This window comes from Prinia subflava, chromosome 18, assembly GCF_021018805.1.
Source record: "Prinia subflava isolate CZ2003 ecotype Zambia chromosome 18, Cam_Psub_1.2, whole genome shotgun sequence".
NCBI classification, from domain to species: domain Eukaryota; kingdom Metazoa; phylum Chordata; class Aves; order Passeriformes; family Cisticolidae; genus Prinia; species Prinia subflava.
Window position 1 is genome coordinate 10,844,633 of NC_086264.1, and position 18,866 is coordinate 10,863,498.

The window sequence follows — 18,866 nt, forward strand, 5'->3', positions numbered from 1 at the left end:
GATACTGCTGATCCTGGCCTCATGTTACATTAAGAGTTCATTCAACCTGGCTGAACACCAAAATAATGTAGCGCAGAATAAAAAAGGACAGAATAATGAAAAAGGTACGAAAGTTCATCCTACCCTTTTTTTGCAATTTTCTCAGGGGCAGGAATTGGCAGGCACAAGGGAACGTGACCTATTGCTTCACACAGTAAAAAGACCTGTTGTTCCCAACAGAGACATTCAGAACATTTCAGACACAAATCTACTTCAAAGTGAATTCACACCAGCATGTGACCCCTTGTCATGAAAAAGTAGCCAGGCTAAACCTACCAATCCAGCCAGAAATACAATATTCCAATGGAGCAGAATGGCCCATCTGCACATCTTTTGAGTTATTTTATGCAGGCTTTCTGAAGTTCAGCATTAGATCAATCATGAAATAGTCTAAAGCAAGCAAGCAGGTTGGTAAGTACCTGTAAAATCAGAATAAGGAAAGTTTTTCGGGTGAAATACAAAGCTTTTGTGTCTGTTTTCAACAAATGCATATTAACTCATGTCAGAGCAGACAGGGCAGAACACTGAGTCCTCCCTGATAGGGAAGGAACAGAAATTCTGAACTCACTGTGCCTTTTTTAGAACCACAGAATTCCAGGTTGCAAAGGACCCGAACTTTTCTTGGCAAAAGCACCATCTGCACTAGACTGTCCAGCTGAATTTGAAAAGTGTCCAGGTTTGGAGAATCCACCACTCCCTGGGGAGATTATTCCAACTAATTGATCTCACTGTGACAATTCTCCCCTTGGGCCTAGTGGCAAACTCCCCAGGAGTAAGTTGTACCCATTAGTTTCCTTCTTTTCCATGTGATTATTTGTAAAAAAAGGGCTTTTTCCATCTTCTCTGCAGCCACACGGCTCCACCACTTCCCCTGGGCATCCCTTTAAGTGAATAAATTTCCCCTAATATCCTGTCTGAACCTCCCCTGGCACAGCTTGTGGTCTTTTCTCTCATCCTACCACTTTCCACATGCAATTTTCTCCAATCTAGATTACTAAGCATTTAAAATAATTCTTAAAAGATTTTAGTGGTAATGTATATGAAAACATTCTTTTCCCTTCAATTCACATCTTTTTAAATAGGCTAAACACCTAAGTCTTAATTGTGACTGTTTAAGTGTTAATTATTTTTATGCCACAGGAATTCTTTGTGTCCCAGTTTCCCTGCACAGTTCTCAACCATAAAATTATTTCAAACCATTAATTTTATAACTTAGAGAAGAGATATGCTATTTTCCCCACGTGTAAGTTAACTGAAACCAAAATAAGTGAAGCACCATTTGTTCCAACCAGCACCAGGAAAAGCTGAAGATCCCACTTTTTCAACACTGTGAGCACAGAAAGATTCCAAGACGTAACACAACAAGCACCAGTACTTTAAAACCATTTTTAAATTTAAAGATGAATCTTTAAAGTGTTCAGGGGGATTTGCAGGGTCAGTGTTGGCACCATGGACTAGAAAGGAATAATTGGGAGAAACAAACAAAACCCAGTACTTGCCATGCACCTGACCAAAGCTGCTGTGCCCATTAAAGACAAGTGCAGAGGAATTTAAAAGTATTTTAAACAATAATTTGGCTGCTGGTAGATGCCATGTGCCCAGCATTCCAGACATCAGTCCTAACTCCTTAAAATCCATATAAAACTTGCTAAATAGAAGGTCGTGTCAATATGTATAAAAAGAGGAAGGACATCCAGAGAAACCTGTACCATCCTAATGCTTCTTCCCACCTTACTGTCTGTCTTTCTTCAGCTATTTTCATTTCTTTAAAAAAAGAAAAATATGTTTTCTTGTTGCTGCATGTATCCCAAAGAATTCATTAGTTTATAAATTGGCTAAGATCAAGATGGCCACACATGGTATTAAAACCAGGTTCAGCAAAGTGGAAGCTATCAAAGCTTTGATAAAACCACGACCAGGTAACACAGATTACTCACCAGATTATCAATCAGAAACTCCTCCTCAAAGACAGAAAACCTCATCAATAAAAACTGATGATGCACTCTATTTATTTCTCTAACATTCAAACAGGTTGGCCTCACTGAATCCCATTATTATCCTGGGCTACACTGACATTCATCTTCAAAATGCCCCATTACAGTTTAAGTGTTTATTTAAGCTTTCTATATACCTGGGACATATCCATAAAAATCAAAGACTGTGTCAGCTAAAAGCAGTTCCACCAACTGATTTTGAAACAGTGGTGTGTTCTTGGCCATTTAAGTTTTTTATTTATTTTATTCTTTTCTACTTCAGCTGTGCAGCACATCCACAAACCTAAATCATCCAAGCACCCCCTGCAAAAATGCAGTTCTGCTGCACCCCGTGATTTCTACTCCAAAGAAATCAAACCCCCAGTGCTGGGTGGGACACAGGAGCTCGCCACACACACCCTGCTGCACTGGGATCTGCAATGCACTGAGCAGAAAATAGAATTAATTGCAATTCTCCAAAGAGCTGATCCATTAGCACTCGTGTGCAAGGCTGTGAGAAAAAGGAGACATCGGGGCTAATGCTCAGGCGTATCCTCCCTCATGGGAATACTTCAGAACATTTTTATATTAGGAAGGCTTTTATACCCTGCTGAAGCAGTGCAGAGATATCCTTTTTCGTTTTCAGGAGCTTTTATGTTCCACATTTGTTCTCATCTTATAAATATTGCTCTAAAGAAAAGGTCAATGGCAAAAGTCTAGTGATACATTCAATGACAGGCCGACATTTCAAATAGTGAGGGGAACCAAAGTCTAAGAACTTAAGTGAGCCTAAAAGCCAAATGCATGTGATTAAAAAAACCCAAAATAACAACAAATCAACACACACACAAAAACAGCGACCAAAACTCACCACACTACCAAAAAAACCCCACTAAGATGTCAATATCAAATAAAAAAGGGCTAAAAAAAAATAGAAAAAACAAAATAACCCACAAGACCACATAACCATAATCTCCCAAACCAAGCAATTGTTTCAATGTATAAAATCTGCCATTGTCTGCTCCTTGCTACAAAGGAAAATAGAACATGTAGGATTTCAGCTACAGATGGGTTTTCCCATCTTTCACTTTTTCTGAACTTCTATTAGATAGCTAGAAAGATGCTCCAAGTATGCCAGGCTTTGATTAATCTAAATAACAAATTCAGTGTCAAAAAAATATTTAACTTACCCTAAAAAGCTGAAGTCTGGTTAATATCCTGGTCAATCCTTGCCTCTGGCTAGTATTACTAATCTTCTACAAGCAGGCACATAATAGCAAATTTCAAATCTTTCTAATGAGGAACTCCACTATGGCAGACTAATGGGTGGAAACTATAATACAGAGTAAAATAAGAGAAAATTTTAAGAATAAAATAATAGGAAGGTAAAGAGTTAACAGGTTTTATAGAAATCACATGTCACAAACATGGCAGAATAATCAGAAGCACTGGTGTAGTGGTAATTAACTTTTTTTAAAAAATGTTTACAAGGTCCTTGGCCAATTGCTTGGAAAAATTACACTGCAAATGGATAAAAGGCAAATATCTTCTATTAATAGATGCCCAGATACAGTAATGTGTATGGTAAGGGGATAACTGAAGGCAGAACTAAAGGCTCTCAGTATCCCCACCAAGTGAACAAATATTAAATGAAATTCAGTGCTGAAAAGTGCAATTGTACACATTTGTCAAAGCACAACCACCTTTATAAAATTGGCTCTCACCACTCAGTAAATGAGTTCTGGTGGCACTGTGGGGAACTCAGCTCAGTTCTCAGGGCTGGTCAGGAAAGGAACAGGAATAGTAAATAGTGCTCAGTGCAGATACTGAACGAGAGGGCACCGTTCTGCCCTTAACAATCAATAGCTCCTGACATCCCAAATGTGAGGGTAGCACAGCACTACAGCCTTCCTTATAAATCAGGGGTATTCAACTTCTTTGGGGAAAAATGAAGATTTCATGCCCCAGTGAGAGATGGGTAAAAAACCCAGGTTTTTTTTCTTCTTGGCATAACCAGATAGCTGAGGCGTGGCTGCTCCTCACTGCTGGTCTCTGTTCCACGATATCCATGACATTCCTGATATCCCTGTGCTGGTGCCAAGGTGACTCCGAGGTTCCCCTCCATCCCCTACAGCCCCCAGCCCCCGGCATCTGCTACAGCCGGGCCCTTGAGAGGAGTGAACAGCCCCTCCCTGAGGCACCTTCCAGCAGCCACAAAACACATCCTGTGTCAAGCCCTCTCAGGAAGGGATACGGACAGAACAGAGCAACCCTTGATCCCTCATTTCCTGCAGGGGCAGAGGGTATGGCAGACTGGACCCCCTGAGATCAGCCTGCTCTCAGCCTGGGAGCCGCTGCAGTGAAAGCACCAGAGCCGGCTGGGGTCACTACTGCAGCTCCAAGAGCAGCACCCTGATGTTGCATTTCCCTGGGGAGTGGTTTCTCACCCCTCAGGGACCCCTAGAGCCTGTAACCATGCAGTTTAACCCTTCCTTCCCTTTCTGACCCTGCTGGCTATGTCCCAGTTATCCCTCCCTGGCAGAAGCCTGGATAAGACCCTCTCCTTCCACACTTGTCCTCTTTCCCCTCCAGTCACCACGTGGAATCAACACCTTGAACTGCAGCTGGGGGTCAGAGCCTCTTTTGGATCCTTTGTCTTGTCCATGAAATGTTCCTCCAAAGCCCTCTAAGGTCTGAGCTAGCCCTGGAACATTGGCAGGGCTACAGGGGGATTTATTCCACCCTGCCACAGGTGTGTGCATGCACAGCCCTCTGCCCCTGTGCTGAACACAGCCTGCACCGGTGAGTGTGTGCTGGGGAAAGCAGCCCCAGGATCTGGGATGGTCCCTTGGGCTGGCTGCCATCAGGCACTTTGCACTGCCAGATGTTTCCAGCTGTGCACAGACTCCTTTGGCTTCCCTTCCTCGCTCATCAAAGTCTAAACTGAGGTTAATCAGCAGCCCCTGGCTTCAAAATCCTGCTTTAGGCCAAGAATAAAAGTGAGTTTTGCCCGCACTGAATGACTTCAGTAGAGTGTTTTTCCTTGGGATTAGTTAACGTTAACGTAAGATGTTCTTTTGGCTGGTAACCCAGAACTATTATGTGAGGAGATGGCTGCTGCCATCTACTGACAGCTTCCCTTCTAAACAAAATTTACATCAACTTAGACCGAGGTTAGAGCCCAAAGTGAGATAAACTGATGCAATAGAAAAGCCCAGCATGCACAGACAGCAGCCAGGCTACACTCTCCATACAACAGAACAATGAAACATGAATAATACCTCATTTCAGGCACCAGATCACTGTCAGTGAAGGAAGAGTTCAGCAACAGTATCCTCACAAATTGGTTCACTGCCTCAAACAGAAGAAATCTGATGCAAGCCATAAGTTTTTTGAGGTGGTTTATTTTCTCTGATTGTTTTTTAAATAGAAAGTGGGGGGTTCTTTCTTTGATTACTAATCCTTCAGCAAGAAAGACATCTAAGTATATTACTGCCAAGACTAATCTCTAACTCTTTCACAGCACATTCTCTCAGAGTAATATCCCAGTTCAGATTAATGTATCAAAAGGGCCAGTTCTGTGCTTGGTTTGATCATTTTCCTAAGAAGTCCTTGACTGACATGGATGTGAAGTGAAACTGGTTCAGAGGCAGAGAAGCTCTTCCAGCTACAGTCAAAATACAACTTCAAAACACAAACAGAGTTTCCACGATTCCCTTCAGTGCAGATTCATGGACTGCCCCAGCAGTCATCTCTCAATGCAGCATGTTTATGCACTGGTATTATCAGCACTCCTCCAGCCCTGCGTTTCTTTCATGAGTTAAAAGTTTAAATATTTAATGAGATAAATACCAAGTATTTCACTTGCCATCTACTCAGTTATAGACTTGATGGACTCAGTTATAGACTCAGTTATGGACTTGATTTTGTTGTCTCCAATGTAGCTCCAGGTCTGCTCCAACCCAAGCCAAGAGCTGTTAGAGTCCTCTCCAAAAGCCACAGCTTCAATTTCAAGAGCTGCCACCCAAATCCCCCAAAGCAGCACAGTATGGAAGCCAACCCCATCCTAATCTGGTAAATTTATCTCAAATAGGGAATGCACACTCACTCCCAGGACAATTATTGAGGAGCTGTTCCACAAAAACATCTGCCAGACCCCACACTCAGAAACACCACAGAGCAGCCCAAATCCACTGAGAGCCACTGAACTAAGACAGAACCACACGGGGATGCTCAATGAACTTCTGTTAAATACAGTTATCTACACAATTAACTAGTGCAAATGAGATTACCATCAATTATGTAATTGTAACACATACAATTCTATCTATTTCACAATTGTAATAAACCAGTTGCTGCAGGGATAGCAGAGAACACAACAATTTTTAAAAAATTAAACTGAGCTAATTCTATTAGATAACACTTAGAAATTTAGGGATTTGCTCAGATTGAAAGTTTATATTTATCACCCGAGGGTTTATGAATGCAGGTCAGGGATCACAGGACCCTGTGATATTAACCTCTGACAGATACAGAACATAGAAGATAAATAAGAAAGTTGGAGAATTTACACACCACAGACACACAAACCTACATCAAACTACATGAGAGCCAATGAATGTTAAATAAAAACAATCATTGTGGGTTCCCAGCAGGCATTATAGCAAAGATAATTTGTAAAAACAGGACTTTGGAGAAAATGAGGCTGCATTTTTTGTTAAGTGTTTTGTTTTGGTACTTGCTTGCTGGTTTGAGTTGCATCTATGAACACATTCGTGTGGTGGACACAGATCATAATCAGAATTTTAAAGAAAACTTCAGGTGAGAACAAGAAGGGCACTGGAGACTGGGAAAAATCTTCACAGTGAAAAGGAAGGACACAACAATCTGATGCAAAGGAAAGAGTGATGGTCAAAAAAAGATAAAAACTGAGGAAAATTATGGGTATAACCAAATGTCTTCTTTACCAAGTACAGGAGAAGGATATTTCAGTAAATGAAAATGCAAAATTAGATTATCCCAGTCCAAAGTTCCAGGTGATACAGAGTGGGAAAGAATTGTCAATCTTAAAAAGAATCTAAAACACAAAGATAGCCAGAACACAAATACTTAGAAACATCCCTGTTGAAAGCAATGCTAAAAAATATATGAACAGCAGGAAGAGAAGTGATGTTTGCTTCAGCCATCAAAAGCCAGTGGGACAAAGAATTTGACAGAAAAGATTAAGCAGCTGCTTGATTCCCACTGAAATTGAATTCATGGCTAAATGCACAGGAAGAGGTCTCTGAAAGGCGAGATGAAAGCTCAGTTTGGACAAACAGGTATTGAGGCAGGTCTGGATGCAGCTCAGTACTGAAGAGTACTCAGTTTAAAGTTATATTTTCTCATCGATGCCCAGCATTAATCCCTCAAAGGAATAAAATCAATGGAAGAAGCTGAGAATGCCTGTTGCTTCCAACACCAGCTCACCCTCTGACTGTGGCTCCTTTTCCCCCGGTGAGTCACATGAACAAGAGAAGCTTCTTAGCTCTTATTAAGAAGAGTTTATTCAGTTGATGCCTTCAGTTTTTTAGCTTTCCTGTTTTTCAGATTCTCTGCTGCCCAGGGATGCAGTTCTCAGCCTCACATTAAGTGTTACTAAGCTCTCTTCACAAAGTAGGTGGACAAAACAAATCCTTTTCCTGCTGAACACAAAAAACAACTTTCAGGCCCAAAAAGCATAAACAATGGTAGAAGGGGGGAATAAGAAGGATGAGACCTTCAGGATGAACCTGGAGCTGTAATTGGACAACTAAACCCCAATATGCAAATGGACCAAAACTTATAAAAATGTAAGATCTTGTGAGTGGTCACAAGCCGTTTTTTGTGATCATTCTTCTCCCCCTTGGGTGTAGCCCTGGCCAGGCTCTGGTCCTGCCCAAGGTGGATCCTTCCTGCTGCAAATCAAAACCTTACCAACACAGCAACAACACATTTCACTGAAATTTATGGACATAAATTCTCTTACCTGCTCCTCAGCTTGCAGAACATGCTCATAACTGATACCATACGTGTAGTTTATAGCCAGAGAAAAACCACACTGAGCAGTGACATTCAATCCTGAAGATGTGCTACACTGTGCAGCAGCATTTATTCAGCTGCTCAGTCTTTAAACTGACACAGAGCATGCTCTAGAAAATTAAAATCACTGCTGAAAAATGGTTTATAATAAGTACATCCTTAGCCAGAAGAGACACTTTTATTTCAAGATGCCCTGGAGAGATCACTGACTTACAGAATGCTAAACCACACACACACAGAAGCTTCATATTCTAACAGATCAGAAAATACTCTGCAGCTTCAATATATATAAAGCATTCTCATTCTGTAAGAATATTTTAAAAAAATATCAAATTGGAGAGAAAAAAACTAGAACTCTAGAGCTATGAAATGGTGAAAATACATTGTGTATGCCTGCCTGATGCAGATAAGATTCCATGACACATTCACACATTTTTATGGCAGAATTCACACACAACTATGCCATGAAAACCCAAATAGCATTTTCACAGCTGCATTACAATATAATTCACATCCAAAATTCAGGAGTATGTAATTATTCTATTATTTCTACCTTGCATGTGGTTCTCTGGTTATTGATTTATGAGTCAATCTGAAATCTTACTTTCAGGCTCTTTTTGCCAACTGTTAATGACACATTACACTTGTGATAAATGCTGTAATAACATAATTTATGTTAAGCTTCCACATACGTTACAGCATAGCTTGTTTTTGTTGACAGCATAGCCATTCAGATTTGCTCTTTAAACTTGTCTACAAAATCTCAAGCACAACGCACTTAGTTTAACAAAATTTAATTCATTATAAGAGGAGCCTCAAAATATTCACCACCTTCTATGTAATTCTCTCTGGCATTAGGTGTATTACAGCACTCTAATTTACATTTGTGCAGTTAATTCCATGGATTGGCTCTGGCCAGTATAAATCCCTTGGTTTTAGAGGGTCAGGAAATAGGGATTTACAAGTTTGCTATCACAGTGTTGTTTACATTACAGGGGAAAAAAAGGATATGTTTAGAATTTTGTGTGAAATATGACTTCTAATGCAAGATACTTTCAACACTCATAGTAGCTTTTATTTTAATTTTCAATATTGTCACCTGGAAATGAAACTTTTTTCTTTCTACATGATAATTTTGAACAATCAATACATGACAAAAATCTTAAAAGGCAACTTTTCCTACACAAAAGTAGAAGGAGTTTATTGAGCTGGTGCATGGATAAACTGACCTGACCCACTGGAGTCGTCACCTCCACAGGATCATTGAACCACAGGCCATGCAAGATTTACACAATGGACACTAATGATTGATTCTCCTGGAGAATCCACTACAGACCATTGATCAATAATCCATTTTTAAATAAATTCCTAAATGCGGGTTCGAAAACAAGCAGCAATGTCAACATGTTTACTCAATAGAACATAATGGGCTCTCTGGAGCTATTACTGAGATGCAAACACATAATTGTACTTTTTAGTGTATTTTTTTATGGCTAGATTGCAAAGTAATTTACAAATCTGCTTAAGTATCAACACTACTATTTGGGAATATAAGAATATGGGAAAATGAACCATAGAGAGGTTAGGTAGCTTCTTTCTTTACATTACTAGCAATGACTCCAAATTCACTCATATAAGGCAAATAACAGTTCAGGCTGAAAATAAATGTCCTTAAGATGGCTATGGTTTATTGTCCTGCATCTAAATATGAAAAAGTGGAAGAATGAACCACATTTTCTCCCTACACTGAAAATGTATTACCACACTACTTAAGATTTACAGCACAGATAAGTCGGGAGGCATTCTTTGCAATTTCATAGAGAAGATCCTTCTTATACAAGTAATATAATTTATGAACATCTGAACTAAAATGAGAGTCTGCCATTAAACTATAAATATCTGTATATAAGACATGCACATGCCTCTGAGAGCAGTTAACAAATAGCTGCAAATCAGTCTCTGCTTCACGGCAGTGACTCCCAGAGTTAATCGTTCAGCATTCAGAGGAGCTTCCAAAACATCAAAGTTGCTTTTCTTCCATGTCAAGCCATAAGCCAAGATTCCAACAACAAAAATAGGAGTATGTCTTCATTAATGCTGTTTGGGACATATCTTTCACACACTGCATTAGCAGCCTACTGAAACCTTTGCTAATTTAAGCAAAGAGCAGAAAACTCACAACTATGCTTATTAAGATGCTTAATATATTTCATCATTAAGACTATTTTTTGTTTTTATACTGACAAATTAGCTGTCAAAATTTAAACTATGATTTCATATGTCAACAGTCTGCTTTAGATGGGAAACTTGTTCATTTCTAGGATGATATAAGAAAAAAAAATACAGGTTTCTCTCCCTTCTGTCCTCACAGCACACAAATGGCTTTGGTTTGACTTAGTATGCCTATAAATTACATCTTTTGAAACATGGATATGAGACTCAGGAGAGATTTGTCTTTGTCAAAGACGCCATCCTTTAAGCACCCAGCAGATGAGGCCTCTGAAAGTGAGTGTTTTACAAATTCCTGGGATATTCCTGACTAGGAAGTGCTGCCTCATTTAGTTTGATCCATGGTAAGACAATGCCCTTTAATCACTCAGTGGTCTCTGTGCTGAGTCTGGTACCTTGTGACATTTTCAAACCAAGCACTTCCTATTTCTAACCACACTTGGGCTTCACTGCCCAACCATCCTGTGGTCAGATTTGTTTGTCTGGCTTCCTTTTCCAAGTTTCTCTCTTCCTGTGAGCTCCCTAATTAAAGGAAGTACCTGATAAAATCACCTTTTGAAAACACTGACATTAATCATGTCACTAGTCTTTTTATAAGCTAAAATTTGTCAGATCTCCTGGCTCCTTCCATAACTTCTGCAAATTTTGAAAATTCGTTTAAACAAAGAAACCAGAATAAGACACAGTTTTCTAGCGCTGACCTGAATGTAGAGTGAAAACCACCCATTTAACTCATTTTATCAAACTGCAGCATTTCAAGGGGAAATCCCATTTATTTCCTGCAAGCCTAAATCATTTCAGCAACATTAATTTGTGTCTCACTCTCAAAGCTTCCCAAAAAGCAGCTCCGAATTTCAAAAGCCTCAGTGGACCCAGCAGCTGATTTCCACAAAACTCACCCACTCCTTTCTTCACAGTTGCAAAGCTGATCAAAACACTTCCTTAAACCTTTTCACAAAACGCCAAGGCTCCAGGAAAATAAGGTGCTTGGAGGAAGGTGGAGTAGAAAAGAATGGTTTCAAATGTAAAATTTGAAAATTTAAATATCTTAAAAATTTCTGCAAGTCACACAGCAGAATGTTAATGCAGGAAGGTGTGACCAAGGGGTGACCTCACCTCCATTTAACCTGGCAGACCATTTAACACCCAGGGGAGTGCAGCAGGATGAAACTCAAGCCACAGAACCCCTCTGTCCTCCTGTCTCCTTCTGTTTGCAAACATCCAGAACTCTCCCAGGCTCCTGAGCGCTGCTTTGAAAGTAAACACTGCTTTAAAAATGAACCATATGTGCACATTCATCACTACATTGAGATAAGCCACTACATCACACTGAAAAATCTTTCCAACAAAATACAGAGTCTGCCCAGCAGTGCCATCACTTCCATCTGACTACTGGTCCATACAGAATGAAAATACCAATTATAAAGTGCTTACTATTAACAGGTGAGCATCTCAAGCTGCTCACTATCCCCGATTCTTTACAGTCCAGGGCTATTTTCAGGCAGCTATGGAAGCACGGCCACAGTATCAGACAGAAAGGGTAGGAAAAAGGGCAATTCCACACTTAGAGCTCGTTCACTGCAGAGGATGAGTGGCCTCAGCTCCTGATAAAGCCAGAGAGATGGGGGCACTCAGCAGCTCGTGCAAGGCTTTCCATGGCATGGCAGGGTCAGAGCTGCTGGAACAGGCCCTTGAAATTAGGAATCTAACTGCCCTTTAAAATAGAGGAAGAGAAAACATTCTTTATGACAGATTTAGTCACAAAATCAGATTTAGAAATCATAGTCAGGGTCTGAAATTGCATCCTGAACATTGGCACAATGCCTCACTCAGCTGTGAGATTTCATTTTCATTATTCCAGTGGATTTGGTGGAGTAATTCTGGATTTAGACCCATGTATGTCATGAGCAGACCCTGGGCATAGACTTTGTGATTCAGCTAAAGGATGTTGAGATCATGAAGAATAGCCAGCGTTACAGACAGCAAACAATGGATTTTTTTTTCATTTCCACTCTTCTAATAATAGTGATTTATATTTTTGTCCCTAAAAGCACAGTGGCAATATAGCTATCATTAAAAAGGATTACTCAGGTTCTCACATTAGACTAGCACATCCAGAAAAGCAGCAGGAAAATGAATTACCTTATTTTTCATTAGAAAAAGCAGACTTCCTCTCAGTCAGCACCATCTCTCCCTCGGTTCTGCATGCAAAGAGGGAAGAGATTAATAAAAACAACCTGCTCTCTTCACACATTCAATGCTTCTCAAAAAGGTGAGTTAGTTATAAAGGTCAGAAAAGAAAATCATTATCAACCAAAACAAGACAGTTTAACTCAGTGGCTGCCTGTGTTAGATGTCAAATAACTTGCCAGAAGGTTTCTTCCACTCGAATTGGTGACTACAGCACACACTCATCACTATTTTCTCAGCTTTTTTCCCCTTTTCCTCACATGGGAGCAGAAACAGGCACTTTAGCATGGAGCACTTTTTGCTCACATCATTTCAGGAGATCAAAATTAATCCATGTTAAAACTGAAAAAAATCACTATTACACTTACATTAGAACATGCTATTCTGAACTTACAATTTTCAGAACATAAAAAAGGAGTAAAATGAGGCCTAGATATTTACAGCCACTTCACTATTACTGTTTTTCTACACTTTAAAAAAAGTGCTTAACCAGTGGAATAACATCTTTTTGTCTATAGACACATGCAAGCATGTAAACAAACTTCTGAGGATGGGGAATATTTCACATCTTCTCAGTGAGTGGGTCAAAAAACTTTCAAAAATTATTCCTTCCATAAACAGATGTTTAATATTGCATTATTTTTCTTTTTAAAAACATACTTCTAGGTGTATGAGTAGACACATATAGATACATAAACCTACTATAGACATACACAGATATAATTCTCACAAATGTGACCTCTTTGGAGATCATTTCTTAAAAGAAGAAGAAATATTTTTACCCTAGACGTATTCTTCTGCATTTTTGAGGGGGCACATGAGAGCCTGTGCCTGCAGCCAGCCTGGAATTGCTGGGAGCTGGAAGAGCAGCTGTGCCTTAGGGTCATGTTATTCCACAGCTGCCTCTGAGGAACTCCTGCATTTCCCTAAAAATGCACCACTAAAATCTTTATACTGAGGAGAAGGATGTCTTGTTGCACTAAATAAATAAATAACAGTCTCTTTTTTAATTTCAATTAAGATGTTTTAATAGGCAATATTTGGAAAGAGGAGGACCTTTCTCCCCATGAGGAAGTGGGAGGTTTACACTTACATGCACTGGGACTTTAACTGTGTTCAGTTATATAATAACTCATAATATAATAATAATAATATATAATAATAATATAATAACCTGGGGAGTTTACTTAGAAAAGAAATTTACTTAGAAAAGCAATTAAAGTTCCTGCATCTTTTCAGACCTACTAGTGCAAGGACAACATAGAAAATAATGCAATATAAATTGTTGCACATCCAGCAACAGAAAATTTAAAGTTATCAGACCCAAGTTGTAGCTTTAGAGTACAAGTACGGGATGCTGCTAAGGCTAAATTCCATCCCCAGAACCCTGTGGACATCAGGAGCAAGGAGTCACATTCCCACTGCAGCTTTTTCACATAAAAGATATTTTTCTATATTTCAGTTATAGGATTGTCAAAGTCATCGCCTTGTACATGTGAAAAACAAGCAAGTCCAAAGATCAGTCAGGCTAACCACGACAAGGACCCTCCTTCTCAAGGGCTCATAATGTGATTGCTGGGAGCCAGAAGGATTTATTTGGAAATAGGAATGTCATGCACAGCTCCTTAAACACCTTGAATCTACCACTGAGCACAGCACAGATAGCCCATGATACCAGGCTATGGAAATATTTGTTATCTCTGCAGTGAACACAAGATTTTTAACAGCACTTGCAGTGATAGGGCTCAACATAATCATAAATAGTGGAAAATTCAAAAACATCCTCAAAGCATCAGATATCAACCAAGCAGGGCTTGATGGGGTGCCAAGGATGAGGACACAGGGTAAGTAAAGGTGGGGAGGAACCTCAGGGCAGACAGAAGTGAACACTTCCCAAAGCCTCTTGTCCACGAGGTTTGCTGCACACTCCACAGGAAGTTAATTATCATTAATTATCATTAGAAAAGGCACATGGTGGTTTTAGGGCATGTATAAAATACTCTGAAAATGTGGCACAGAACTTGCTCAGCCCCTTATAACTGAGTTTGTGCTGGGTTTGAGCTTGTTTGGGTTTTTTTCTAATAGAATAAAAGTAAATACAATCACAAAGATCAGCTGGGACAAGTGAAGATAAAACATTTGCTGTTGCTGAAATTATTGTGTTAAGACTGATTTTACCACTAAACATGAGCTATTTTCTAACAGCTACTGAGGGAATAGACATTTATTCAAGCTTACTGGAAATTGAAAGACATTCAAAATATGGTCATAAAAGCCTGAAAAAACCTGCAAAGGAGGTGCAAAGTGAGTAATGGAAAATCTATACTGATAAAAGAACACAGTCTTTAGAGATGAGATGGTAAATTCTGAGGAACTGGATATCTAATTTTTAAAACGTGGCAATCAGTGACAGGAGATTTGCAGAGGAAAAAAAAACAGTCTTTGTTTACAGGAAAAAAAATCTCGTTAAGGACTTTGTACTCTTTCTCAGGTATATGACAAAGGAAACTTGAGCAAACTTGTTTTAAGTTTCATTCTTTAGAAAGGTATTTAATGCCAGTCAAGCATGAGCAATGAAGAAAACAGAAAAGTGAGGGGTATATGATTAGTGAAACCAATCTAATAACTGCACAAAGCATGCACAGCAACCAGGAGGAGTTCTCAGTGCAAGTCATTTTTACCTATTCTTTTTTATTCCCCACCACTCTGCAAAAATCTTCAATTTTCCGTATCAAAACACCTGATGGGCACCTGGCCAGCAATGCCAGACCTTTGAATCTCATGGAGCTGCCAGGGAAGAGGATGAAGAGGAGGAAGGGATGGAGGGGGACAAGGAGGGTGCTGCTGCATCTGTTGAAGCTGAGCAAAATCCAGACAGCAGATGTGAAGGTCAACTGAAACCTTAAAACAAAAAACTCAAAGATGCCATTGTTTCTTGTGGTTTCCATTCTACTGGATGGACTCCAAACACATTTTCTTTTCATAAAATGTGAGCAGTGTAAATAATAGGGGAAAAAACCCAAGGTCACTTAGGTAACCCCTCACATTTCCTGAGAAAGAAAAAATTTACTTTCTTTTCAGTAGCTCTAGAATCTCATGCAGAAACTGTAATTTTGTGCAGCATTTCCAGAGTTAATTAATACCACTAAAAATATATTTTGGCTATAGAATTATAAATAACTAGAAAGCTCAAATATGCATTTATGGAGCAGGGGGAAGAGGGGAGATTTTCTTCTATTTCAATCTCCTTCACAGGAACAGCAGCTCTAACAAAATATCAAGCATTAACTATAGAAATCCACTACTCCAACATTTTTCAGTTCATTTGGAACATTTCCTTCTGTTTCAGGAAATGAATTGTGTGTTTCTCTCCCCTTGCTGCCCTCCAAACTCAAACAAACACACACCAACAAAAACTACAACAAAACGTTTATTTCTTGGAATTACATTTACTGAACTTAATGAAAAAATTACACTTGGCACATATAAGACATCTTTGTTTCTTTCTCAAAACCTCTCCTCTGTTTATTGGAAATTATTTTAACATTAGCTCTATAGGAACTTTGACCACTGGATATTTGGACACAATATATTTGTCCAAAATGCAGTTAACACAGCACCACTTCATACTGCTGCAAGGATGAGAAAACAAGGCCAGACAAGTAGTTCTAGAGAGCTTCCTTTATATTCCATGCTTTTAATATCCAACACTTCGGTAAAGGCCATTCTCAAAAAAAGAATTCTTGGTATAACCCTTATACAATCAACAGAGAACACAGTCTTTGCAGCAGGCCTATTTGCTTTTCAAGAAAAACAACAAATTTTGGCAAGCTGAACAGTTTCTGTGGTCTCCAGCACTGTTTTGCTTTGGCTGGTTCCCTCTCAGCTCTCTTGCTCAGCATTCACACAGCTCATTGGCACTTTCTTGATTTAGAGAAGAATGTTCTAGAAATCCAACAGCAACCAACCTCCTTATTGGTTTGTGAACCAATCCCTTCCAGTCCTTTTTATGAACACCTCATAAATCTAACCTAAATAGCTTCTTCATCTATTTACAGTGATTCTTGATTGTTTCGATCTCTTTGGGTAGCATAAAGAAAATCAGAACCTATGAGTCTGGTCCCAGGTGGAAAAGCTTTGAAAACTGTCAATAATTGAATAAAACTTAAATTATCAAAGCAAATAAAGGTTACTGGCTAAACTAATTATGCTTAAATTCAGTAATTACTTAATGCTCAGACATCTGTACTCCACACAGAACTGCAAAACACAGAACGTCAGGAGATGAGACGAGTTGTAAACTGCTATTAATAAATTATTTGCTTTCTAACAAAGGAAAAACAACTCCAGGTAAACAGAACACACCAGGCTTCTGGAAGGGCTATTAAAAGGAATGAAGGAGTTCCAGGAGGGGATGTGCTTATTGATTTTGTTATTTTCCCTTCCAGGGGAGATGGGACAGATCTTGCACTCATCTATCAGTGAAGCAGCAGCAGCCTGGAATTCCTTTTATCACATCTGTGAGCCGTGGTGTGTAAATCCTGGGGGGCAGCAAGAGCAGGAGGCTGCAGGAAAACCCTGAGACAGCAAATTTGGGTACTGATCAGCCAGGGCCTGAAATGCAGCAGGGCCAGCAGCTCCAAAGCAGGAAAAACCACCCTGGGAGTTTGCCAGAGCAGCTAAATTAATCTGCCAGTGTCTGGATAGAACTCAGACCTAAAACATGCAAGAGATCCTGGGATCCAAACTCAGGTTTAACTTAGAGACTCAGTGACCATCCAAAGGCTGTCACAACCAGCAATCACAATAAAATTAAAGGTATACAACTCCAAAGGACCTGTCTGCCTTCAGCTGCAGGATTGGGTCCCCTTGAAGGACCAGAAGAACTTTCTAGCTCAATAATCCTCTTCTGTCTCCATTGCAGACTAAAACTGTCAGTCAGGGAAACTACTTAGTCATACAGTGCCTTTAAATGTTTGTCCTAGATGATTTCTTTCCTAGCACAGACTCAGATAGAAGAGAGATTATCTTCAGTGATTTAACACCAGTGGTTCAAGAGACAGAGGCATGCTGAGTCTAAAGTGCTCCTCAACATTCTCCCCCACACAATCACCACAACCACAATTTATAAAGAACTGGACCAGTCAGTTTTGTGAGTGGCCAGGAGAGAAAGAGGGAGCAATAATATTGCTATTATTATTAGCAATAATAGCAAATTATTGCTATTCTTGGAAGCAATAATTTTAGAACTGATGATTATTTTGACACCTCACGGACCACAAAATTTACCAAGTTCTCTGCTGGATGTCCCCTGTCTCCCTGCATTTGAAGTTCTCATGATCACTTTCCATGGACAAGGTAAAATCAGATTTTATATACGTGATGCAGAAAAAGAGCTGCAACATGCAGTAACTGTAAGCACCGGCCTTGAAGTTGCACATCACTGATTAGCACTATGACAAAAAAACCCCAAAACCTTTTAGATCACTTGAAGAGATGCAAACTCACCTCTTACCCTACATAAATATCAGAAATCAAAAAACCCTGTAGCACATTTGAGCATATTTTTAAATTACAAGCAAGTTTTATCACCTAAAACCTGCACAAAATTTACTTCAGCACTTAAAGGCCAGCATGAATAACAGGCAGCCATTGAAAAATTTGCAACCATTTCACCCTGCAGAGCAGCTACTAAAGCAAATTATTTTATTTTTGGACAGCCAGCACACAGTACCTGTCCAAAGCAGAAGGTCACTACTGCAAGTACAAAAGGGAGTGAGCACCTTCATGGCTGTGTGCACTTCCCTGAAACAACATTTTCAGCACAGTCGCTTGGGTTCCAAGTTTTCTTACAGATCATAAGCCCAGATCAACATCAAATCACTGCATAATACCTTGCAGCTTTCGTTAGTACTGCATATAATGCTAGATATTTTGGTAAAGTGTTAAAATACAGGCTTTTTAATGCTGCAATCTCCAAAACCTCTGAAGCAAAGTCAATAAAATTGACTGCCCAATTTCAGTAGTTTAGCTGTTTCAAAAAGAAGAACACCACAACTCACATCTTTGAACCCTCAGAGACTCTACCAAGCACATGCTAAACTCCCATTCTCTCCCTTTGAAAAGGTGCAATATTTTTAGTTCACATCATTTTGCATTAAGAACTTCTTTAATCTTTGCAACACACAGCACAGGAAACAGCCTTCAAAAGGAATCCTGCAAAATTACTCCGTAATTTTGTCTTCAAAACTGATATTCGTTTTAAGCAAAGAAATACTGCTAATTTCTCATACTGTCTCTTTAGTAGGTCATAAAATATAAATAACAAATTATGCTCCCCCATTAAAACTCTCCATTCTGTCCCTGATCCCTGCA

At 39.4% G+C, this 18,866-nt stretch overlaps 1 protein-coding gene across 3 annotated transcripts in view; it reads right to left on the reverse strand.

Moving 5' to 3' along the window:
- The window catches only part of INPP4B (inositol polyphosphate-4-phosphatase type II B), a 221,803-nt gene that overhangs the window by 172,064 nt on the left and 30,873 nt on the right, over positions 1 to 18,866 (reverse strand). For 2 of the 3 annotated variants that reach the window (XM_063415119.1, XM_063415121.1), the window contains exon 2: positions 12,444 to 12,502. The exons of the other annotated variant lie outside the window; for it this stretch is intronic. Coding sequence is in view for 1 of the 2 variants with exons in the window: in XM_063415121.1 (XP_063271191.1) it covers positions 12,444 to 12,455 (12 nt within the window). In the remaining variant the exon portion in view is untranslated. The remainder of the gene's footprint in view (positions 1 to 12,443; positions 12,503 to 18,866) is intronic. 3 annotated transcript variants of the gene reach the window in all.